A 25,379-nucleotide genomic window follows, 5' to 3' on the forward strand; every position below is an offset into this window, starting at 1 on the left:
CCAAAAATATTATCTGATTTTTTCTTAGTGCCCCGTTACAGTTGCATAACCTGTATTAGTTGTTATTACCGTTTTGGAGATGATGGCCCCAAGAACCGATTGGCTTGTCCATTGATCAGCGGGCCCTGAATTCTGCTTCTGCTTCTGCTGTGGCACGATGATCGGTGAGGTGGGGGGACTCGACAGTTGGCACTTGCCAAAAGCGCAGCAAGTGCTCACGCATGCAACTGCTTTGGCAGCGACGCCGACGCCGACGCCGACGGAGGCAGCGACAGCGACAGGTAAACCAGGTAGCTTACAAGCTTACAAGACGCACGGCGCGACGTCTCCAACTTTCAGTTGCTTTCGAGCTGCACAAGGCGACGGTTTACGACTTGCTCGCTTACCACCGGGTGAAAAGAGAGACTATCTCTAGAGAGAGAGAGAGCGAGCGAGAGAGATAGAGAGAGCGAGCGAGAGCTAGCGAGCGAAAAGTGAAAGACCGAGAAACCAGCGAAGAATTCTTCGTGCGCGATCGCCGACTTCGAGTAGCTTCAGTTGCCCTGCAGAATTCCCAGCGATCGGTTCGTGCAGCGGATTCTCGCGTCGCGACTTACCACCAACCATCAAAATTATTATTTGCAAAATATATTTTTTTCAAGTTCGGTGCGCAGTGTGATTAAAATAAATATTTTTTTTTTGTTTTATCGAGCATCGATATCGAACCCAACACACAACACACTTCCTGGCATGTCGAGGCAGCAGTTGAAACAATCCGAAACTCGTGCCAAGTGCTAAAATTCCACGGAAGTTGACAAGTGTCGCCAAGCGAATTGCGCAAAAGTATCGAAAACCCAAAGCAAATATTTAATCTAATAAATTTTGGAAAAAAATTCAAAATATATATTAATAACGGACGGACAGGAGTGACAGCGTGAGCGAGACAGCAACAATGCACCGCACGCAGCCGTCGCTGCCGCTGCCTCTGCCGCTGCTGGCGTTGGCGCTGGCTTCGGCGCTGGCTTTTGCGCAGGCGCAGGCGCAGAATATAGGTGAGTGTGTCAAGCGAAAGACGAAAACAAGAAAGAAGTGCTGCGAAAGGTGCCAGAACGACCAGCGGATACCCTGCACCATGGGGCATATGGGTTCTCTACGAATGCATCCCTAGGAATATTCCATAGCATTTCTCCTGAAAACATCATGCTTTTGCAGGAACTTTCTTCAGTTCAATATTCTCCAATAAAATTGCATCGCTTCTTACAGAGTATTTCAGTTACATTCATTTTCATTCACTGTTCAAGGGAAAGTCATCAGCGATTTTTAACTGAATATTAGTTAGATTTGTTGCACATCAGCTTGCTTAAAGTTCAACATGTTCTATGCATATATTTTTATTTAGAGAGCTTTGGGAAAACACCTTCGGCCATCGCCTTGACACGTGGGAACTTTTGGGATGTTTAGTTCTTATCCGGCGCATTTGCATACACTATGAAATCTTAATTGGCTTGGTCTTAACGCTTAAATCATTCCCAAAATTAATTCTTCCGACACTTAGACAATGCCTTTATCACTGCGAACCATCTGCAAAGCATTTAATTTATTTATGCTGCCACTAAATTTATGTGTAGATTCTAAGCCTGCAGAATATTCAGGCAATTGAAGTGAGACTATCACATATATTTTGCATCTGAAATATCGCCTAGTTGCGCATGCCCCATGTTGCAGGGTATTTTTCAAAACCGCAGCAAACGGCACACGGAGCCAAAGCAAACAAATTTTCTCTCGTTCTCGTTTGTTGTGGATCCCACTTGTTGCTGTCGCTCTGCTTCTTCTTCTTCCTTTTCTCCACATCTTTCTCCAGCGTTGTTGTTGCTATTATTTTTGTTGCCCATTTTCATCACCCATTTTTTGTTGCACTTTCGTGTGTGAGCGGCGCACCTTAAAAAAAAAGCCAATGCTTTTCTGTTATTTTTTTCACATTTCATTTTTTATTTGGTTTTTGCGCACATTTTATTTTTTTTTTTCGGCCGATTGTTGCTTTTTTTGATTTCCGGTTCTGGTTCGAAACAAAGGCAACGCTTTATAATTTGTATTATTTTTAATTCGGCTGCCTTTGCATTTTTCCCACGTTAATAAACGGGCGTCCAGGCTGCTGGCTGCTGGCTGTTGGCCATATTCCAGTTCCAGTTCCAGTTCCACACCCAGCCCACTTTTGGGTTCCAGTTTTGGTTACTTGCTGCCTTTAGCACCACCGACCGAGTCAAGTGCTCTCTGCCGCCGGTTAATTGTTTCGTGGGATATGCGACACAAAAAAAGAAGGCGTAGCGTTGGGGGGCGTGCCACTCGGGCATTTGCCAGGAAACGGATGTTTGAATGGGTCAGCAAACAAGCGAGGCACACGAAAGACTTAGGCAACAAACTTGCCGCATGCACGTGGCAAGTGCACCGCGAGAAATAAGATATGAAAGAATGCAGGTAGCTTAGCTAAACGAAATGTATAAAGACTTATACTTAAACTATATAGCAAATATATATAAAATTTAACAGCAACAAACTTTTCAAAGGCAGCCATCTAAATGCTATGCTTACACCTTTCTCATTACCCAAATAACAAAGTATCGATAGTTTTACTGGGTCAACGCGAAGAAAGAAACACCTGTCACCATTGGCCATATTCAATTACCTGTAACATATCGAATTGCAAACAAAGAACCCAAATTGTAATGAGGAAATGAGGAGACACAAAGGCATTAACTTTTACTTCAACACTTTTACCACCGGCACTTGCACCGGCACCGGGAGGAAAATCTTGTAAATTAACTTAAATTAATCACAGACGGAGGCAGAACGTACAGAAACTGAAATTAAAAGAAAATTTATGATCTGCGGCAGTCATTCCACAATAAAAGCGACAACAAAGGGGGAGAGAAAGAAAAACACCAGCGGAGTTCAGTTAAAATCTGTAATGTTGGGAAAGTTTTATACATATACTTCATACTTACTTACTACATACATAACTACTGCTTTCCTTCGTATTGTTGACAATACGAAAAGTAAAAGTGCCAGGCAGCGATGGCGAATCGTTGGCTGCTGGGTTGATCGAGCATATGCCCAACATCTAATGGCCAAAATATGATGATACCATGATGAGCACTGAGTTGGATGCACAGAGATGGGCAGATTGGGATGGGCATGCATGACCACCAGCTCATCATAATCATCATCAGCGGCAGATGCGGCAGATGCGGAAGCCCGTCGCCTCTTAATTGCAATGCGAAACTTCAAAAGAAACACACTCGTACTCATAGACAGACATAGTATACTCGAAGTACTTGTACTCATGCCTTTTGTAACTGGCTTGGAGTTACCTGAAACGATACCTTTTGCCATCTGCCGATTGCTGCACAATGAACCGCAGCAATTTGTTTGCTTGAAAGGGTGGTGCACGCATGCCTGCCTCCTTTTATATTTCTTTATTTTTCTTTTCCATTGCGGTCTGTGGTCGTCGTTTTTACATAAGACCTGGGCCTCTTTGCCAACCACAAGGAAGTAGGAAGCTTTGCTGGAAAACCTACCACTGTGCGTGGGACAGCCAGACCTTCGAAGTCCGCCGTTTTCACTTTCAACTGATATAGTTATAATGTAGTAATGATGATGTTGATGATGATGATGATGTTGTTCATGCGGGTGACACTGCCTGCCAAATGGTTTCAATAGTCCCACTTGAGCATGTGCGACTTGAACTATTTACGCAACTCTTTCGAGTTTGTTTACATACTTTATGTTTTTTATTTTTGAACTTTTTTTGGCTCTTATTTTCCTGGCACGTAGGTGGGCTAAGCTGGCCTTGGCAGGTAACCATGCACTCGATATGTAAATCATCACCAGGAGTGACGAGCATTCAAAGCCAGTTGCCGCAATGCCAAGCAATTGAACAAGAAACTGAAGCTGAATAAATTCAGCTTACATTTTTGTTGAACGAAATGCCTTCACAAGAAAATGGGTAATTTCAAATATTATGGGCACTTAATGCATATTGCAAACAACTAAGAAAGATATTTCTCCGAAACAACCATTTGAGTTATGCAAACATTTGGACTAGAATTATTCACAGCATACACAGTATTACTTATCTCCATGCGAAATCTTACACCTAATCTTGGCTAATAAGATGTCTCTCTGGCCAAATGCTGCCATGCCAAAAACTGCAAACTGGCGAAGAGTTACGATGGCGAGGGAGTGTCTCTGTCATTATCCAAGCTGATCTGATCTGATCTCATCGCATCGCATCGCAGCTCATCCCCAGACAGACCATAGATCTCAGTCGTTTGTCTGGAGTGTGGCATAAATTTCAATCATTTAGCTGATTTTTTGTGGGCTGGGCCAAACGCCCCACTACTGCCGACGATTCTCAGGCGTGAGCGGTGTCATAGTATCTTTTTAATTGCCATAAACATAAATGGCATACTGCAGCTAAATATTTTTCATATATAGTATCTTGATCTCGCCGCGAAATACAGAAATCGTAAAAAAAAGGAAAATAAGAAATAAAAACAAACAGCACCCGTGGTCTGTGGGCAACTTTCGCGTTTTGTTTGCTGGCTGAGATGGTCGTGTGTGAAATTTTAATGTCGCAGTGAAATGCTCGAAAAGTGAAACTAACGTCTAATAAATAAATGAAATTGTTTGCTATTAGCAGCGCATTTAAATGCCACCAAGAAAGTCGCCGGCGAAAGAGAAACACACATGCTGCACAAACAAAACAAAAAAAAAATAAAAATGGAAAAAGAGCTGGGTAAAAATGTTGGACAGAATTTATGCGCGTTTTCTTTAATATTTTTTTTCGTTTGTTTGTTTGTGTTTTCTTTCAATTTAATTAATTGTAATATATGTGCGAGTGAGTACAAGTGCAATTGTGCCGCTGTGGCCACTGCAAATTGGCCAGCAACGTGATTCACGACTCACTTGGCAGCCAACCACCAATGCCACCAGTGCCAGTGCAAAGGCAAAACAATTGAAATTGTTATTAATAATTGCTTCGTTAATAACTTTAAACGCTGTTGGAGCGTTCGAGCTGTGCGTTTCGTCACTGGCCCAAAAAAAAACACAGACAACACAGTTGCAAATTGCCATCGAACGCAAAATATATGAAAACGATCGTGAAACACTCGTAGTGACTCGAGACTCAGTGGAGAGCGATTGATAATTTGGCACAGCTGTCGTTAATTGCTGATCGATTGCATTGATCGAGGTCTCAGGTGTGAAAAGTTAACCAAGGTGTAGCCAAATGGATTTGGACTAGTTTACAGCTTGGGTTTTGGAAATGGTGTTTCAAGAAATGAAATGAAATTTAGGTTTTATCATACATATTTATAAATAATTATTATGATGTTGAGCCGCCAGGCACCGAATTTCTTTGTGCATTTTCCCTAAGCCTTTTTCATATTTTAGCCATAACGATAACACTTATAATAACAATGGCCATAACAATAACCATAGATTATGATGGGGCTGGCTACCTAATTGCGGACATCGGACATCGGACATCGGACATGGATGTGGATGTGGATGTGGCAGGCAACGCATGGAAATTGCAATTTGCTTGGCTCAGTTGTACTTTATGGTTGCTGATGATGTTGCGAGTGTTGCTCATGCTGCTCATGCTGCTCATGTTGCCTATGTTGCTTATGTTGCTCGTTGCAGTTGCTTTTGTTCCGCTTGCACGCTGAATGGAGAGGCGATGGCGCCATCTTCATTATGATGAAGATGATGATGGTACCGATAATGGGGGGGGCGGGGAGTGGGGCAAGTTCATTGACTGCTTCTCCGCTTCTCTGGGCAATCGGAAGTGCAGAGCCTCCAATCGGCACAGGCGCAGGATGAGTTGGCACTTTTGCAGCTGCGGCCAATCAATAAGAGAGCAGCCATTGCAGCAGCAACAGCAACAGCAGCAGCAACAGCAACAGCAACAGCAGCAACAACAGCAACAGCAGCAGCAACAGCAACAGCTACAGTTATGTCTTGTGGCAAGTTGCTACACCTGATTCCGAACCCCAATTTCCCATCTCGCTCCCGATCTCTGTGATGTCGTAACCAGCCCCACCAACTAGCGGTAAAAATAAATTCAAATCGAATTCCAACAAATATCGATTTTATTAACAACACCGCCACAAAGAAAAAGGTCTAAAGTGAAAATATTTATGACAAAACTGCGGTCTCCCTGCTCAAACATTTTTGGGATTTCTATTCCCGCTGAACCGGCTTTGATTTCCTTTTCGTATTGGGGCCAAGCTTTGATTTGTGGCTGCCCATTTGCATAGAAGCGTTGACAAAAGTCCAAGAAGTACCACAGAGAAAGGCCCAAAAAAAAAAACAAAAAAATAACAGCTGAAATTGAAGAAGAACAGCCAACAAATTCTCGGCTTTGTGTTCTCCTTTCTTATGCAAATTGCCCTGTAAACTGTTGTTTTTTATTCTATTTCTATTTCTATTACCATTTCCATTTCTTTTTAACTACTTGTCTGCACTGGTGTGTGTGTGTGTTTTTTTGGAAGCGGTCTGACCAAAAGATTAACCCCAGCGTTTGTCCACTTTTGGTGGCAGACACAGACCACCAGCCCAAAAAACAAAACACCGAAAACCAAAAAAAGAAAAGCCCATAAAACTAAAGTGGGTGCAATCTTCGCATAGCATTGAGAACGTTCGCAGCCAAAGCAAATTAGGCACAAAACCAAAAGGCGATGCAAAAGCCACAGAAATTAGCAACTGCAATGAGAACGCATCTAGAGTGTACAGTGGGCGCCGGCTAAGTGCCACCGCTCGCCTCATTTCCCCACCGCAATCACTCACTGTGAAATCTTGAAGTCTTGACTGTGGCACGAGCTGCAAAGCGGCGATGTTGCTGCCACTGCAGGTGTCTTGCAGCTGGCAAACACACTCACACACAAACACACACTCGCACACTCACACACACTTACACACACACACACCCAGCTGGCATTCTATCTTAAACTGCATTTGGGCCGAAGTGACCCAGTTTGCAACACAGCACAGTGAAACAAATTGGGCATGCTTTTGCTCGCTAAAAAAGGAAAAATGTTCTAAAAGCGATGGGGAATATTTCGATAATTGATTTAATATATTCGGCAAATAATATATATATATATACATATATACATATAAAGTATAATAGAAAGTAAAGTATATAAGCTGTAGAAGCTGATGAATTTTGCTTTGTGCAGCGAGGAGAAGGACAACCGCAACTGGGCTGATGATGTTGCACATTGATTTGCTGGCCGGTGCTTGGAATGCGGTCAACTGGCAAACGGCAAACGGCAAAGACGGCTTACAGCTTCCAACTTCCAGCTTCCAGCACCTATATACATAGTCGAGTATCCAGTATCTATGGTCTATGGTCTAGAGTCTAGAGTCCAGCATTCAGCAGCGAGCATCGTCGGTCAATGTCGTCGATCGTCTTTTTGGCTTGCGCCGCTGGTCCGCTGACGATTGCCGTTGCTTGGCCTTGCTTTAGAAGCGGCAATCAAGCGTTTCCTTTGCGGCAAAAGTGCCGCAAAATCATATCGAACCTGTTATAAAGCTGCGAGTTAGACCCACCGATCTGGCGATCTTCGGAGGGGGTGTCATCGGGTGAAAGATGCTGCCAATGCCAACGGAATGGATGCTGTCATTGTGGAGAGCAGCAGACAGCCAGCAGCGATTCTGCGGGTTCTTCTACCGCTGACACTGCCACTGCCGCTGCTGTTGTTCTGCTGCTGTTGTTGTTTTACGTAACTGTTTACGCTTGAAATTTATTGTTGCCGTGCGTACCGTTACATAAAAGAGCGACAGGGGAGGGGAACGAACCAACTGGCATGTTTATTTAATACGCTTAGCAGCTCTTAGCCAGCCAACTAGCTCGCAGACGTTCTTTGATGTCTCATTTACTGCGCATGATGGGCAATTTTTATGCGCAATTAATTCCAAGAGGCAAGAACGAACGGCTGGCGAGGAATACCAAAAGCCAAGGGCAGTAGTCGCCCCAGCAGAAACACCGAAGAAAAAAGCCATGGCCTGCTTAATTGAGTGTTTTCGGGCTTAATAATAGTCTAGGGACTTTGATTATAGTAACTTAAATGTGTGCGTATTCATTAGAGTTTTTAATAATATAAATATAAATAGAAATATGCTACACTGTTTAAATTTAAATTTATAATTTATTTTATAAATTTGTATAGCAACAAGTTTTCGCTCAGTGTGATGAGTAATGCGTGCCCAAAAGTCGCCCATTGATAGCCAAGTGAGATCCTCTGGCGGAAGTTCAAATCAAAAGACTTAGGCAACGAACTTGCAGCTTGCACAAGTCTCGTCTGGCCAGGCGCATCCGCCAGCAAATCCAGCAAATGCAACAAATGCAACAAAAGTAACAAAAGCAACAAAAGCAACAATGGCCACATTGCGCAAGCCGACTCACTTGCGAAATCTTTTGTCGATGTTCTCCGACTCGCTGCGCGTGTGTCCGTTGGCTTGTGTGCGATTTTAACGAGGTTCTACTAATTTGGCTTACCAAAAAATAAAGTAAAAAAAAAGAGAACTGCAAACAGCAAACAGCAACAGCAAACCGCTTAGCAAACTGGGTCAAGAGAAGAAGCTGCGTGAGAGCCCGGTCCATTCCAGCGCCAATTTATGTAAATCCAAAACCAATCAGCGGCCAAAACGCTCTTCCCCCTCTCGATCATCATCATCATCGTCATCATCATTATATTGTGGCCATTATGACGGGGAGTTAACGGTTAGAGTCGCTTTTTTCGACCAGACTCCCGCCGCTTTGGGTGAATGGAATGAAAATTTCTTTTTTCTTCATGGCATTTATTTTGCTACGGTAGGCAGGTGTGTGTAGGGTTTTCCCTCGACTATCGCAATTGGGCCATCGGGTACTAGCACTTGCACTTTCCGCCCAAAAAAACACGGCAAGATCTTAACATCGAGATCAGCAGATATAGATATAGAGTAATCGACGAAGCGTAGGCGCTTGGCAATCAGCGCATGACGTCCCAGAACTGCACTCACTGCAGAAAAAACCTTTGCGGCGAACTGAGACTGAGATCTGGAATCTCTAGTTTTTCTCGACTAAGTTTCCCACTTACTGAGAGCCGACACTAATTAGCGGCTGGGTCAAGAGCCGTCCCCAAATGAGCTGGCCAAATAAAAAGCGGGCAGAAACAATAGCTGCTGCCCTGCCCACTCCGCGCGTAGAAATTCCTTGAGGTGTGGACTTGCATTTAAAATGAAATTAGCCGACATACGCAAATTGCAGACTGCAGACTGCAAGTATGATGGAAGATGGGGAATATGGCAACTGGAAACTGGAAAATGAAGAATGGATAATGGGGAATGCAGGCTGGGCCTGGGAGCGAGCCATAAGACCACAAGGCTTAAGTGGGGGTCACCATTAGCCATTGAAGTGCAACTTTCTACGCAGCGATTGCAGGTTCAGCTGCACTGCGAGCTGCAGTTTAAGCCACTGCATCGCATTAATTGAGGGCTCCACTCGAGCGGAAATCGTGGACCATTCACACTTGCCACTCTGACTCGAAACTGGTCTTTTGCATATAAATAGTATGACATATAAGTTATAACCTTTTGCCAAGAAAAAACAGATTCATTTACATTTGCATGTTGCAAAACTAAACAAATATTATTATTAATATTAATCAAATTAAAATTATTAGGGTTTAAGTGTATATATTCTTATCAGCATTTCTGTTTCCTACCTTACACACATTTTCCATATTTTTTTATGATTTTTCAATGTGAAAAACTGTTTCCTTTCCCGAGACCGCAGAAACCAAAAATTAATTACAGCTTTCGTTTTTTTTTAAGGCACGCTTTTCCTTCCTCCGCAGATATGCAATAATTTTTCTTTTCATTCAATTCTGTTTGGTTTTTTCTTTTTCGTGAACTGTGCAAATAACAATTTCGATTTTGGTGCTACACCACAGCACAGTTTTGCTGGCAAAAAGCAAAGAAAAGCAAGGAAAAGCAAAGAAAAGCAAAGGCAATGGCAATCAAAGAAAAGGCGTTGATGGGTAATTTGTTACAAGAGCAACAACGGACCATGTCCGAAACTAGTTGGAGATTATAACGGTTATTATGATTATAATGATTATTAGATGATTTAGATCCGCGCACAATGAATATTCCGACTTCCATAATGTTGGATGTTGCTGGTTGCTGAAGTTGCTGCTGTAGTTGCTTGTTCAACAAATTGCTGCTGTTGTTTTGTCAATGGTAGCGTGCTTTTTTCGTTGTTGTTGTATTGTGTTTTGTTTTATTTATTTTTTTTGTTGCTGTGCGGGGCTTATGTATATGTATGGGGGTACTGGGGTATGGGTATCACTTTCACTAAGTTCGCGCACATAGAAAGCAAACGAAAGCAACGCAAACGGCAATGGCAACAAGTTGCTGTCTGCCTTTGCACTTTAAGGTATTGGCTCCCACTAGCAGCTCTATAAAATACAAAAATATAGAGGGAAAAAACCCGGGCACAGAAAAACCCAAAGTACAGATCCCGAAAAAAAAAATTGTATAGTGCCAAAGACTTGGAGCCGCATTGTCATGCATCGCCGACTGGGCAACCTTTGGTTTGGTTTGGTTTCTTTCTCGCTTTTCGACGCACAGCGTGGGAGTCGTCATTAAGTCTAAAGTTGGTTTGGGGGGGAACTGTAACTTGTATTTTAACTGAAACTGAAACTGAAACCGAAACTGAGGCGAAACTGAGCCGAAATTGAAAATGCCTCATGAACTTGATTTCTTAATTTGCGTTTGCCCTGCATGACAAATGACTCGCCTAAAAGTTGCCTTTTGTTAATTTCAATTTGCCCGAACTAATTTGATTTGCGCTGCTCTCTTCAGTGGTGGGGGGTATTACTTTTTATATACACTTTCTGCCCGCCTTGGAGTGGCTAAAAAAAAGGTAAAAAAAAGCGTTTGGATGAGTTGTTGGCTAAGAAGAAACCGTTATGATGAAATTGCACTGGCATTGGCAGCGGTGCATCGAGATTGTATAAGAAGCTGCTGTTGCTGCTGCTGCAGCAATTGGCTGCAATGTGTAGCAACAACTGGGCAAGACGTGTTTTTTTTTTCTTAATTTCTCCCCTTTTTCTATACCCATTACTCGCAGAGGGAAGGGTATACCAGGTCCAACCACCACAGCTGCTTAAAAGAGTATGAAAGCTAATGGTATTGGGTTTTATTTAAGCTGCTAGCTGAGGAGGTGGTATCGAATAGTCGAGACACTCAAAGTGTGCTGCTGCAGCTGCTTGGAAAGTTGCACTGCCGCTAGTTGGCTGTTGGTCAAATGATGTTGCAGTTATTCGACCATTTATGGCATGAATCGCCGCCTGGCTGACTGCCTTTTTGACTGGCCACAGAGTTCCCACTTCGCCGATTATGCAAAGTCGCACTTGGCAAAAAGAACAATTTCAGCAGTTGGCAATCGCCGGGGATGAATCAAACTCATGACATTGGATTGGATAGCTGGATGGTTGGATGGTTGGATACCCAGATAGCTGGATAGCCTGGGAACTGCTCAATTGAATAACTAATCATGTTGTAGCAGCAGCAAAAGCAGCAGCAGCAGCAACACATTTGATTATTGCACACGGCTGGCTCGCATTTTTGCATAGATACTCGTACAAAAGCGGCAGCTACAACTAAATTGATGTCTGTTTTTTCCTGATGTTTTTTTTTTGTTGTTGTGGCCATTTTCTCACGCTTTGCATTGACAACAACAGCAACAACAACAACAGAGGCCAACCAACAACTGCAGTCGAGAACATTTTGCAATCTGCGAATGCCAGAGATTTTTCGCCTGGCGACGAACGAATCGAGTGACCAAAGTGGAACGGAACTTGCTTAATTGTCAATCAAGTGGTGGGGAAAATTCCCCCGACAAAGCGGCAAAAGATATAACACGTAATAATTGCAAATGATTTAGATGCATTGATTGGAAATGAAATCAAATCAAAAGGAGTCATTATAATATAGTAGAAAACAGAAGCAACAAAATGTTTCTCTATCTTTGTTTAACAATATAACTTACTCATAGGCTAATTAAATGATATTTTCTTTCACATATGTACATCTCTTTAATTATACCTAAATAAAACAATAAATACTTTACGCTATTTCAATCAGTATTTAATCTGTTCATCTGTTCAACCAAATCAAATTCGAAGCTTTCTCCTCTTGTCTAAATTCAATTAAATAATATTCAATCATTCGCTCCACTCTAGAAGCTTAGAATCAATATTATCTCATGCCCGTCGTGCGACTTAATCAACATTTAATCGAGAACCTTAGTGGGGCATTAATTTGATAAATGATGGGGAGAACATACATACATATCTATAGCCAAGCAATTCAATTCGCTGAGAACCCCAACGAAACCTAATTGGGAAATCAATCAACGATGATGTGCTCGCTTTGGGGGCAGTGCAGTGAAGACTCGGTGATGAGAAGCCGAAGACGAATACGAGTAATTGATGGCCATATAATCTAATAATAATTCGTTTCTTTTACCTTGCAGATGCCGGCTGCAGTTTCCCGGGATCGCCGGCGCACAGCAGCGTCGTCTTCTCCAATGCGAATCTCACCCAGGGCACGGTGGCCTCCTACAGCTGCGAGCGCGGATTCGAGCTTCTGGGACCGGCGCGGCGTGTCTGCGACAAGGGGCAGTGGGTGCCCGAGGGCATTCCGTTCTGCGGTAAGCGAGAAGCACACACAAATCCAAACAGCCAAACAGCGAAACAGTCAAACAGCGAAACAGGCAAACAGCCAGGCAGCCAAACAAAAGACTGCGGACACGAACTTGCCGTTGCCGTTCGTCGTCAACTCAATTAGCGCCTCGGAGGCGACTTCGATTCCAAATCGGACGTGGCCGCTGACTGGGAACTACTTTCACCGCCACAAAGTTGGAAGCGTTCTCAAAATATAGCTCAACACTGAAAGAAATTACATCATTTCTAGATGAAAGCCATAGTTAAATATAATACAAACATTTAAATAGATTTCTTAGAGTTCTTTGAATATTAAAAAAATAGATAGATAGAATCAAACTCAAATTTGTAAATGAAACCCAAAACTTCCACTTCATACTATATTTTTTTGATGCATGCTGTGCGCCTTGAAAGAGAGCAAATGGCATTCCAATTGAATGCAAAGTTGTTAACCGAAAGCGAAACATGATTAACAAAACGCGCAAAATTGGGCTAAAATCCAATGCGTGTGTGTGTGTGTGTGTGTGTGTGAAGAAAGACTGGCCAGCGAAGAAAGACGGGGCGCGGGGAGCGAGAAGCCGCGAAGTGGGAAGAATTCAACAATTGCCGCGCTCGATCGGATTGACCCACTTTTGTGACTATGAACGTAAAGAGCCAACGGACATGAAATAATCAAAGAGTAAAACGTGTCGGGCACGAAATAAATAAATGTTCTAACTGAATTTTCCACCAGACATGCACTTCCGTGGGCAGAATACAAAAAAAAACGGAACGAAACGCAAATAGATTGCTAGTCAATGAATACCGGAATTTGTTGAATGAATTGATCGATTGGGGTGGGCGTGAAATTATTCTAGTAAAAAAGGCGGCCCTGTAACGATCCATCAACATTTCAACGGGCTCTTTGTTGCCAGAGATCTCAACGATAAGTCGATCGATCGGAGGCAGTAGTAGGTGTTGATACGCGTTGATAATGCCTGAGAAAATCTAGGCAGTTGAGGGATTAACAATTGAAAAGGCTTTGATAAGATAAATTAAAGAGTAGTTAAAACTTATTTGGATTAGAAAGCCATCCAAGGAATACATGCATGCATCGAAAGTAAAATGAAGACAAACGCTATTTATGATTTCACTTGGACTGACCCAATTTGATTTTAATTCCTCCACTCCATTAATATTCCCTTAAAATTCTTCGACACGAGGTCGATTCAATCGTGAGCTCTATGGAGCTGCTGCTATATAGCTGCTGTATCTGACCCCTAAATCCCCCGCCGTGTTGGCTGATTGCAAGTTTATGGAATACAAAGCGGAGATCGCCTGAACTGAAAATCGGTTTTTCTCTGATCTGTGTGAGATGTGTAGGCCAGGTTTTGATCCAAAGTGACTCAGCAGGCAGGCGGCAGCTAGAGACAGGCGATCGGAAATTAATTAAATGAAATTAAAAGGCATTTGTCACACCGGCAAACACCTGCTGCCTGCTGCTACACAGAGCGAAATTGGGCGGGGGCTTGGTCCCACTTAGAAAGCAGTCGTCGCAAAAAAGCACAAGCCTTTCCAAGCCGTTGAGCAGTAAAAAAAAGTACAAAAATAAACTCGGATCCAAAACCAAACCCGTCTTATCCGACAGATGCATCTGATTAATGAATCCCAATGCCGCAGAAGTGCGTGGCGAGCGATGTAATTAAGCCCGGCCAGGTGAGCAAGTAAAAGTTGAGCCGACATTAAATTTCACTTTTGCTTTTTCGGCCAGCGCACAAAGATCTCTCAGGTCCGTCTCAACTAAGACCAAGTTAACTGAAAACTGAAAAAAGACAATGGGCCCGGGCCAGAACGAAGGTCTCTTGACAAATTCGCCAGGCAGAACATTGTTAGATTTTTTCCCCCCTTTTTTTCCTTTTTTTTTGTTGGCCTTTTCGAGTTGTTGTTATTGCTTTGTCTTCACTCGTTTTGGCCACAAACCGTGTCAGGGCCCGCAGCCAATTAGCCGGGCCTTGGGCCCACTCTGGGAACTCCGGTGCTCCGGACCAACTGAATCCAACTGGCTAGCAGATCCCAAGACTGATCTGCATCGCCGCATTGCGCCTTGAATGCCCAAATAATTACCACTGACCCCCATCTTATGATTTGCTCATCAGCAGTGCAGTTAGCAGAGATTATAATTGAATCTGCATAGAATTATCACAAGGAAAAACTTCAATAAGAAAAATAGTTGCTTACTTCTAAAGTTTTTTAATCAGTTGATTTACCTACCTAACTACTTTATGATTAAACAATCGATTTGGCTTACAATTTACTTACAGTTTTGAACGTCGCCGCTGGCAAGGCGCCCATGCAAATTTCCACCGATGGCGCCGGTGCTCCACAGAAGGCCATCGATGGCTCCACATCCGCCTTCTTCACGCCGGAGACCTGCTCGCTGACGAAGGCGGAGCGCTCGCCCTGGTGGTATGTGAACCTCCTGGAACCCTACATGGTGCAACTGGTGCGCCTGGACTTTGGCAAATCCTGCTGCGGTAAGTCTTGCCACTAAAATTCCAAATTTTAAGTCCCCTCACTAACTTGGCCAACAGAAAATTCGAATAAAAATGGAAAGTGCATGCATACGCCGCACTTTGTTCCCTTTTTCGGTTGCCACAATTTGTGGCAACTTGGGCGAGTAAATGGCGCTTAGCCCGTGGTAATCCTCGAGCAAATTGATTAAATTGAGCAACTTTTTCGGCCCAACCCTAAACCTGTCGCAAACATATAGTCGATATGTATATATATGGCGATAAAGTCGAATAATAGACCTGCTTGGACCACATTCTATGGACGAAACTCTCTTTCGCCCGACCGACAGTTCAATGCCCCCGTTTTCCCAGGCTGCCAGTCAGCCAGTCAGGCAGTCTGCCAGGGTCTATAGCCAGTCTATAAGTCTGCCCAGGCTACCAGGTTTTCGAGTAGCTCTCCAGCTTCACTGGCTGAAATGGCAAATGCTGCACGATCTTCTTCCCCAAACAGCGTCTTTGTTTTATGAGAGAGAAAAAAAAAGGGTTGCCGAAACAGCAACGGCGGCAAAAGCAAACAACTGCCAGCCAGTTTTCCCTAATGCTTTCACTTGCCAGCAACCTGAAGTCCCCCATCTCCAACTCCAACTCCAACTCCATCTCCCACTCCATCTTCATCCTCGCCTCCATCTCCATCTCCATCTCGTTGAATCTTTGGCTGGTTATGTGATTTTCGTGCGGCTCTGGCGACGACAGCGAAGACTCCGACTGCGACTTCGACTGCGACTTTGACTTGGTCTTGGACTCGGTCTGCAAGCTGAGAAAAAACCCAAGAAACCCAGACCCAGTGAGTCAGTGCGGCCCGAAATTTATGATTACTTTCACTTGGCCGACGATGAGGCCGAGTCGGCGGCTTTCAGCCAAACCGAACCGAACTGAACTGAGCTGAACTGAACTGAACCCGCCTGACCCGCTGACAGACAAAGCCAAAGCCAAAGCCATAATGGTGACAACAGGAATACCAGTGGAAATAGCTGAGGCTGTGTTTGCTCACTGAAGAAGGAACTGCTTAATAAACTTGTAGATCTCAAGTGATTACCTAACCCAAGGCACTCGCACTGCCACCTTCTATTGGTTAGCAAATCAAGAAGATATAAGCATAATTTACATCATCATTTGTTTAAGAAAAACGTTCAAAGTGAAAGATTTTCATCTGTGAATGCCACTCGTTTCGATGCTAGTTTCAAAATGTTAATACTTTCTTGCCAGTAATCTAATTAACCTTTGATATGATCCCCTTGCAGGCAATAAACCCGCCACTATTGTGGTGCGCGTGGGCAACAATCGACCGGACCTGGGCACCAATCCGATCTGCAACCGCTTCACGGGCCTCCTGGAGGCCGGCCAGCCGCTCTTCCTGCCCTGCAATCCGCCGATGCCGGGCGCCTTTGTGAGTGTCCACCTGGAGAATAGCACACCCAATCCGCTGTCCATTTGCGAGGCGTTCGTCTACACAGATCAGGCGCTGCCCATCGAGCGGTGTCCCACGTTCCGCGATCAGCCGCCTGGTGCGCTGGCCTCGTACAATGGCAAGTGCTACATCTTCTACAATCGCCAGCCGCTGAACTTCCTGGACGCGCTGTCCTTCTGTCGATCGCGCGGCGGTACGCTGATCAGCGAGAGCAATCCGGCGCTGCAGGGATTCATCAGTTGGGAGCTGTGGCGACGTCATCGCAGTGACGTCAGCTCGCAGTACTGGATGGGAGCGGTGCGCGATGGCAGCGATCGCAGCAGCTGGAAATGGGTGAACGGCGACGAGCTGACCGTCTCCTTCTGGAGTCATCCCGGCGGCGATGAGGACTGTGCCCGCTTCGATGGCTCCAAGGGCTGGCTGTGGAGCGACACCAACTGCAATACGCTGCTCAACTTCATCTGCCAGCACCAGCCGAAGACCTGCGGCCGACCGGAGCAGCCGCCCAACTCCACGATGGTGGCCCTCAACGGCTTCGAGGTGGGCGCCCAGATCAAGTACAGCTGCGATGCCAATCACCTGCTGGTGGGTCCGGCCACGCGCACCTGCTTGGAGACGGGCTTCTACAACGAGTTCCCGCCAGTGTGCAAGTGTATGTATCCATGCCAGTTTGCTGCTCCCTGATTCATGCTTATTAATCTCTAATCCTTTTTCAGATATCGAATGTGGTCTGCCGGCCAGCATTGCGCATGGCTCGTATGGCCTGCTCAACAACACGGTTGGCTACCTGAGCCTGGTGAAGTACTCCTGCGAGGAGGGCTACGAGATGATCGGACGCGCCCTGCTCACCTGCGACTTTGACGAGCGCTGGAATGGACCGCCACCACGTTGTGAGAGTGAGTATAGATGAAATACTGAGTGTAGAGCAATCGATAGAGATTCCTAATCCTAATTCCAGTTGTGGAGTGCGACACTCTGCCGGGCAACTACTACAGCACCATCATCAGTGCACCCAATGGCACCTACTACGGCTCCAAGGCGGAGATCAGCTGTCCGCCCGGCTATCGCATGGAAGGACCTCGCGTGCTCAGCTGCCTGGCCAGCGGTCAGTGGAGCAGCGCCCTGCCGCGTTGCATCAAACTGGAGCCATCCACACAGCCCACGGCCGCGCCCACCGTGCCAGTGCCCTCATCGGTGGCCACGCCCCCGCCCTTCCGGCCCAAGGTCGTCAGCTCGACCACCAGCCGCACGCCCTACCGCCCAGCAGTTTCCACGGCGAGCAGCGGCATCGGCATCGGCGGCAGCTCCACCAGCACAGTGGGCACGTATCCCAGTCTCAGTCCCACGCAGGTGGAGATCAACGGCGAATGTGAGTAGAGCTTATGATCCAGGATCACCTGGCGTTAATCCTTACCAGTTTACTGGCCATTTTGCTTATAATTTATGATCATCTTCCATCCGCAGCTGAATCCGAGGAGGAAATCAATGTTCCCCCCGTGCCCGGCACCGTTCGCGAGGAGTTCCCACCACGACGCACCGTTCGCCCGGTGCTCATACCGAAGAAGCCGAACAGCACGCCGGCCGCCCTGCCGCCCACCACCCACCAGGTGCCGCCGCAGCCGCCGTCCACCTACGCACCCACACCGCCGCGCAGCTCGCGACCAAGTGGCGTGCCGAACAGCGGCGGCGGCGGGGTGGAGACCACCACGCGGAACACGCAGCAGATCATCGCCAACTCGCATCCGCAGGACAACGAGATCCCCGACAGCGTCAACATCCAGCAGAACCAGTCGCCCAATGTCAATGTGCCGTTCGCCGTCGACGGGCCCGATCGCAAGGAGACCAAGGAGGCCAAACTCAATCTGGGCGCCATCGTTGCTCTGGGCGCTTTTGGTGGCTTCGTCTTCCTGGCCGCCGTCATCACCACGATCGTGATCCTGGTGCGAAGGTGAGTCCTCCAGCTGGCGAAGTGGGCACAGCAAATTGGGCAGCAGATATGTATGTTCTGGGTCAATTAGGTTTTCTGAAGATGAACGTAATCATAGCGATGAACGGTTAACAATTTGAACTTGATCCCTTTACATTTATCTCAAAATATATATGTAGGTATTGCAATTAATTAAAAAGTTTCTTTACTTCCCATTAACATAATATGTATTTTCTGAGATACATTTTCTAGATACATTTTAATGTACATTTTTTGAAATACTTGGATAATTCTTACTTAAAGCCTTCAAAATGCAATACTGTTGCCAAGCTAAAGCAGTTAACATCATTTGATGTAGGTTAAATAAGATCAATATTTATTATAATATTATTTATGCTGTGTGTGGAGGAAAGTCGATGTCGTTGTCGGGGTCGGGGTCACCACCTGCCCAGCCCAGCCCAGCCACCCCCTGTCCCTTTCTGCTCCCCTGTCTCTCTCTCTCTCTCTCTCTCTCTGCCTCGCTCCCTCTAGCTCACGAACGCTGTCTCCGTCTCGCTCTTAATGTCACAAACTGTCTCTCTCTCTCTCTCTCTCTCTTTCGTCGCTGAGTGCCCCCGAAATTTTGGATGATTTTATTTTGCTTTCAGTACTACCCCCGGAATTTAGAATCTATCTCTCTGTGAAAAACCTCGTGAAACACTCGCACACACACCTGTACAAAAAGAGAGTCTCTCACGCACACGCACACGCACATGCACACGCACACGCACACACCTGAACATCGAACGCTTTCTCCTTCTCGTTGTACAACTCTCTTTTTTCGTTTTTGCTTCTCCCACTCTCTGTCTTTTGGCAATACCATTCGTCAGCACCCCGAACAGCCAACGGCGGCACCTAGCCAAACACTTAACCGCTTACCAACATCATCATGCTCATCATCACCACCACCAGCAGATCCAGCAGCATTTCCACCACCGCAACCACCAGCAGCACCACCAGCAGCAGCAACAGCAGCAGGAGCAGCAACACCAGCAGCAGCAGAAGTACGTTCAGCAACAGGAGCAACTGCATCAGAGCCACCGGCAGAAGAAGCAGCCAGCGCAAACGAAGAAAAACCAGGGCGGGGGATTCGGAAGTGGATTCGGCATTGGGATCGGGATCGGGATACCGCGACCGAGTCGATTGCCTAGCTATGCAACGGCGACGGCCACCAGTGCCACCAGCTACGCATCCACCGCCCAATTAACCCAGAGCCACCTCTATCCCGACGGCGGTGGCGGTGCCGGTGCCGGTGGCTATGGCAGTGGCAGCCTGGGATCGAGCAGTGCTGGTGGCCTGGCCCAGGCGCCCTCCATGTGGTACAGCGTGCTGGCGCTGCCCTTCGATGACCAGAAGCTGGGTCGCCGCGAGTTCAGCAGCTATGGACGCGGATATCGTGCCCGGGCTGGGCTCTTTAGCAACTCCCATATGTAGAATGTGCGACAGGAAATGGAAAACCAATGCAAAACCGATGAAAAACCGATGGAAAACCGATAAAAAACCGATGGAAAACCAAGCCAAAGAGACCTGCTACTACCTGGAAAACTAAAACTACCAACTAAAGCTAAAAACAATCGTGCCAAAGATGCAAGACACAAAAACGAATTAAACGTAATTAAGAGCAAGAACAAACAATGCGGCCATATGCACAAATGTAAGCAGCACCAAAAATCAATCAATCAGTCAGTCAACAACAACAACACCACACGAAACAACAACAACAATCAATCAGACAGTCAGTCAGTCAGTCAAACAAGCAACACTGAAACAAACACCAACAAACAAAATACTGAAAGCTGCGAATGCTGTGGGCTGTGAGGCGATAATCCTACTCCTTGCTGTTGCACCTCCATCAATCAGTCAATCAAGCAATCAACCAATCAATCAATCAATGCATCTATCACCCACCAACAAGACTCTCTCACACACACAACCACACACACACGCAACCACACACACATACAGAAACACTGCACGCCTGGTTCGCTGTCTCTGTCTTTTTGTGCCTGCCTGTCTCTTTCTCCAGCCCTCCATCTGTCTCTCTCCAATCATATCTATCCGTCTCTGTCTCTGTCACTGTCTCTGTCTCTGTGTGCGTAGTTCTCCGTGCCTAACCCTCTTTTTTGCCCGAATTTGTGACTAACCCAACACTGTTTCGTCCTGGCATTCAGTATTTTCTAAAAATAGTGATAAATAGCAACTAATGAATGCAAAATCTTGTAATCTCTTCTCTCCAGAAACCGAACCACGCAACACTATCGCCATCGCGCCTCGCCCGACTGCAACACCGTGGCCAGCTTCGATAGCTCCACCTCCGGATCCCGCAATGGACTCAACAGGTGGGTTAATTGAATCAACATCAATCAATATATTATATCATATTATAAACTCTTATGCGTAGGTACTACCGCCAAGCCTGGGAGAACCTGCACGAGTCCGCCTCGAAGAACAGCTCACACAACGCCCTGCGCCGCAAGGAGACCCTCGATCCACCGAGCATGACCCGATCCCGCGACAATCTGCGCGACAACATGCAGCGATCCCGCGAAAATCTCGACAGGTTAGCTAATATTAGATGCCCCCAAATACAGATCATTTCTAAGCAGTTGTATCCAAAAATAGGTGCGGCAGGGACAACTACGGGATGCGGGACGACTCCGAGATGGTGGTGTCCTCGGTGGTGTCGGATGTGTGCCTGAAGGGCGAGAAGAAGCGCCACCATCACCATCACCACAAGAGCAGCTCCCGCAATGGCGACTACCGCGACCGGGATCACTCCTCCGGCAGACGCGAGCACCACCGACATAGCGGAGGCGGCGGTGGCGGAGGAGGCGCTGGTGGCGGCCACTATTGACCAACCATGGTCATCACCATCAACGTGGAGCGGCAGTAGCCAATCGAACGATAGTGGCCAGCAGCAGAGTCGGCGTAGAAATCGGACTCGGATTCGAATTCGCACATGGATTTGGATTTGAATTTGGATTTTGACTTGGACTCGGGTTCTTGGTTTTGGATTTGGATTTCGATTTTGATTCAGATTCGAAAATCGCGATCTGAGAACTGCAAAGCGAGCGCAACAACGAAACGTTTTTTGTTTAATTTTAGCAACCGTTTTTTTTTCGCGCATTAGTTATGTAAGCCAGAGATCGAGAAAAGGGTTCGGAAACAGCGTGGAGAAGACTTTTCTGTTTATAGTGAAAAAAAAGAACAAAATGTTAAAACACCAGCGCAAGAGATCCTTTAACTTGCAAGTCAATACTTAGCTATATAATCGAATCGTATGCAAAACTCCGAAATCTCCGGGGATTTTAGAAATATCTACATGAGAACTTTTAGGAGAAAAAATATCCCAAAAATCAATCTTCAAAAACTTGAATCTCTTATTGGTAATTTTGCCTGATTATTTGGCTTTTTATGTGCCGGAGTTTCGGGGATGGTCCCATTTATAAGTATATATGCACTCGTGCTAAGATTTCGTCCGAACTCGTATAATTTATTCGCAAAGCTTTCGTAAGGTTCTTAGTTAAATTCTCTCTATGAATTAGTTGTATGTAAAGGCGTGCAAAAAGGGCAACATGGCGAGGCGTAGTATTTAGATGCAAGGCACCACTCCACCCACATCCACATCCACCTCCCCCCCGAAGGTCACTCCACCACCCCCCAACCCCCCCACCCCTCACCCTTCACCCAGCAAGCAGAACGCAGAGCTGCAGCCAAATTATGTGCAACTTGGTTTCGTTTGAGGTCTCAAGCCAAATCGACTTGCTCATAGTCGCAAATTAGTTACGTAAACACTTACACTAGATAGAGAACTACCCATATCCATTTCGCAAGAAAAATTCCCAAAAAAGAAAATTCAAAAACAAAACACCAATCGGCAGCAGCAGCAAATAAGAGAGCATACTGTATAGAAATCTGCACAGGATCGAAAGAGCATATATTATTAGCCCCAACTCACCAAGCTACACCATTCCATTATGTTTTTGTACCTACCCATTATATATCGCCCTGTATTTGTATTTCTAGAGTCTTGTAATTTGTAGATTTTGTTTTCGAGTGTGTATCGTCGAGCGCTTAGTTTGCAATATTATTTGAATTTCGTGCATTATTTCCAATGTAAATAATAATAATTTATTTCATAAATAAAACAATGAATATTTTTACTAAACAAGTGCGTCATTTCCTACCTTTCTGGTTGGTTGGTTTTAGTATTTCCAATAAATTCATTTTGTATTTGAACTCAAAGTTCAAAATTGGCGGGCAGTGCCTAGCGCCATCTATGGGCGTTTTGTTGTAGCAGTCGATATAACATAGCTGAGCGCTGTTAAAGTGCCAACGTGCTACGTGCTGTTGTGCCATCGCATTGCCGGTCGATAGTAGTGCTGTTAAGCGCAAGTCTTCTGTTAAGAGTAATGTATGTTGTTGGTATTTTTTGAAACGAGCTTGTATATTTAAATAAATTGGTAAATATGAATGTTAATAGTTTTATAATAACAGAGACATTACTTTTAATTGATCTATGACTGCACAAAGTGACTGTATGTTGTTTAAGTATCTTTGTAATGCAGTAGTTAATTAGCGCACTGGCAACTCTCCGCCTGCTAAACTGCCAATTGGCAACTCCACAAATACCAGTTTTGGGTATTTAAGCAACCCTGCGCGCCAGAACTATCGATACTCGCGCAACGCGGCCACACTATTCTCTGCTCACCTCCAGCGTCTCTTCTTCTTCCCTTTTCTTTTTGCTGCGCTTCCGGAGAAGTCGTCTTTGCTAGAAGCCACGTGCTAAATTTGTAGTTTGCAAGTTTCGTTCGATTCTTGAACCGTTCGCCACGAGAGATGGTGCGTAAAATGTGCTCGTTAAACCGAAATATAGTTGCCGCATCTGCCAAGCAGTATATTTCGAGTGCTTTCCCCCCCGTTTCTTATTTATTTTTTTTTGAGTGTGCCGTGTGACGTGCAAAAGCAGAATTGCTAATACCCTGCGTTTCCATTACAGACGAAGGGTACCTCCAGCTTTGGTAAGCGCCACAACAAGACGCACACCCTGTGCCGTCGCTGTGGCCGCTCCTCCTACCACATCCAGAAGTCCACTTGCGCCCAGTGCGGCTACCCCGCCGCCAAGTTGCGTTCCTGTAAGTCATGATGCACCAATTTTGCCCCCGTAACCAGGTTAATAATTGTATTCCCCCCTCCCGTACGTTAGACAACTGGTCGGTGAAGGCCAAGAGGAGGAAGACCACTGGCACCGGTCGCATGCAGCACCTGAAGGTCGTGCGCCGCCGTTTCCGCAACGGATTCCGCGAGGGCACCCAGGCCAAGCCCAAGAAGGCTGCGCAGTCCACCAAGTAGGAGGCTCTGTGTATATCCCATGATCTATATATCCCACACCACCGGGTTATATAGACGGAGGTATAGCAGCTGCCCTTATAAACAGAGAACGACAGCCTCCAGTTGATCAACGTGAACACACCATCCAAAATCCACTGAAAATGGCCCACAACATGGCTAATAAATCGCTCGAGCGCTAATAAATGAACGTTTTTTTTTATTAAGTGAAACTGGTGAATATTTTTTTATTGTTTGTGCAACGAAAGTGAAATGTGACCGAAAAGCAACCAAAAGACAGCGTGCCAACGGCCAAGATCCATAACCCAGCGCTTGTAGGGCTGATTTCCTCGTGGTTTTCGCAGAAATTGTTTGTGTCTGCTGAAAATCCACACGTTTGTAGGGCAGGCGTTGAAAACTAGAAAATAACGCCTTTATAAACACATTACTAGTCAGTAATTAAACGTAGAGCTTTAGTTACTAAACAAAAAGCATGGCAATTCATTACACATCGTAAAATCGCTGATTAATGTTTTACTTGAACCTCATTAGTTTCTATGCAAAAACATCTTTGGAAATAATCCTAAATCAATCTAAAAAGCGTTTCAATTGCATTTGATATTTATTTTACCTAATTGAATCTGAAGAATAGAACAGAGTAGTGAAAAACGTGTTTTGTTCATAATATGTTGGTTTTCGATTAATAAGAAATGTAATTCATTGTGTTTTTCAGACAGAGAGAAACTTTTGATGAAACTATTAACATTTTAGACACAGAAATGCAAAAGAAAGAGTTTGTTGGACTTAATGTGCTTCACTTGGATTTATAGCAATAGAATTGCAGTTGGTTCTAAAATAATTCGGAGAAAACACTGAAATTGCAGGTGGAAAATATATCCATTCTTAAAATAAATGATGTCGGACAAAATTCAACACAAGCGAAACAGCAACCAGAACCAAAATATACATAAATCCGTATTTTAAAGGTTTATTCCAAACAACTAAATGCTAGTATTTATCGGCTGTAGCAGCTATCAGCAATTAGTATATATTTGATTGGAGTTTGTTGCAAGTTGTAGGTTCATTTATTTGTTTTAAACAGATAGCTGCAGTTAGCATAAAAGCTCTATAAATCTGAACTTATTCAATATAATAATTTAGTCACAGAAAGCATACTTGTTTTTACGAAAGTTTGGCTTTGCTAAGTCTGCAGATTATCAGTAGTGGTAGTATTGACGATTTGATTAGGGTATAGAATGTATTAGAATTTAGAATCGATTGAGGTTTTCGTTCTTACAGTTTTACAGCATTGATGTTGGCCATCCAATAGCTCTAAACCTGTACCAATTGGTTGGCGTCCGCTATCATGGCAT

The 25,379-nt window shown here is 45.1% G+C and overlaps 2 protein-coding genes across 2 annotated transcripts; both read left to right on the forward strand.

Annotated features, from left to right (window-relative positions):
- Positions 1 to 434: 434 nt before the first annotated feature.
- LOC122623704 lies at positions 435 to 22,774 on the forward strand. The gene is made up of 10 exons (XM_043803002.1): positions 435 to 1,031; positions 12,566 to 12,742; positions 15,056 to 15,268; positions 16,546 to 17,364; positions 17,429 to 17,608; positions 17,671 to 18,081; positions 18,177 to 18,660; positions 20,916 to 21,017; positions 21,080 to 21,238; positions 21,301 to 22,774. Exons 1-10 carry the CDS (start codon positions 932 to 934, stop codon positions 21,530 to 21,532), a joined length of 2,877 nt encoding a protein of 958 aa, XP_043658937.1. The 5' UTR covers positions 435 to 931; the 3' UTR covers positions 21,533 to 22,774.
- Positions 22,775 to 23,361: 587 nt separating this feature from the next.
- LOC122623891 (probable 60S ribosomal protein L37-A) lies at positions 23,362 to 24,239 on the forward strand. The gene is made up of 3 exons (XM_043803259.1): positions 23,362 to 23,520; positions 23,678 to 23,813; positions 23,885 to 24,239. Exons 1-3 carry the CDS (start codon positions 23,518 to 23,520, stop codon positions 24,028 to 24,030), a joined length of 285 nt encoding a protein of 94 aa, XP_043659194.1. The 5' UTR covers positions 23,362 to 23,517; the 3' UTR covers positions 24,031 to 24,239.
- The last annotated feature ends 1,140 nt before the right edge of the window (positions 24,240 to 25,379 follow it).

The sequence above is a fragment of the Drosophila teissieri genome, chromosome X (genome assembly GCF_016746235.2).
Source record: "Drosophila teissieri strain GT53w chromosome X, Prin_Dtei_1.1, whole genome shotgun sequence".
Lineage (NCBI taxonomy): Eukaryota > Metazoa > Arthropoda > Insecta > Diptera > Drosophilidae > Drosophila > Drosophila teissieri.

What these genes read in the sequence shown, in the direction of transcription:
- LOC122623704 (XM_043803002.1), top strand. Translation starts at nt 932, where the DNA reads ATGCACCGCACGCAGCCGTCGCTGCCGCTGCCTCTGCCGCTGCTGGCG. An exon ending in CTTTGGCAAATCCTGCTGCG is followed by an intron (nt 15,269 to 16,545) that starts GTAAGTCTTGCC and finishes ATCCCCTTGCAG; the next exon opens with GCAATAAACCCGCCACTATT. An exon ending in TCCCGCGAAAATCTCGACAG is followed by an intron (nt 21,239 to 21,300) that starts GTTAGCTAATAT and finishes ATCCAAAAATAG; the next exon opens with GTGCGGCAGGGACAACTACG.
- LOC122623891 (XM_043803259.1), top strand. An exon ending in CGCCGCCAAGTTGCGTTCCT is followed by an intron (nt 23,814 to 23,884) that starts GTAAGTCATGAT and finishes CCCGTACGTTAG; the next exon opens with ACAACTGGTCGGTGAAGGCC.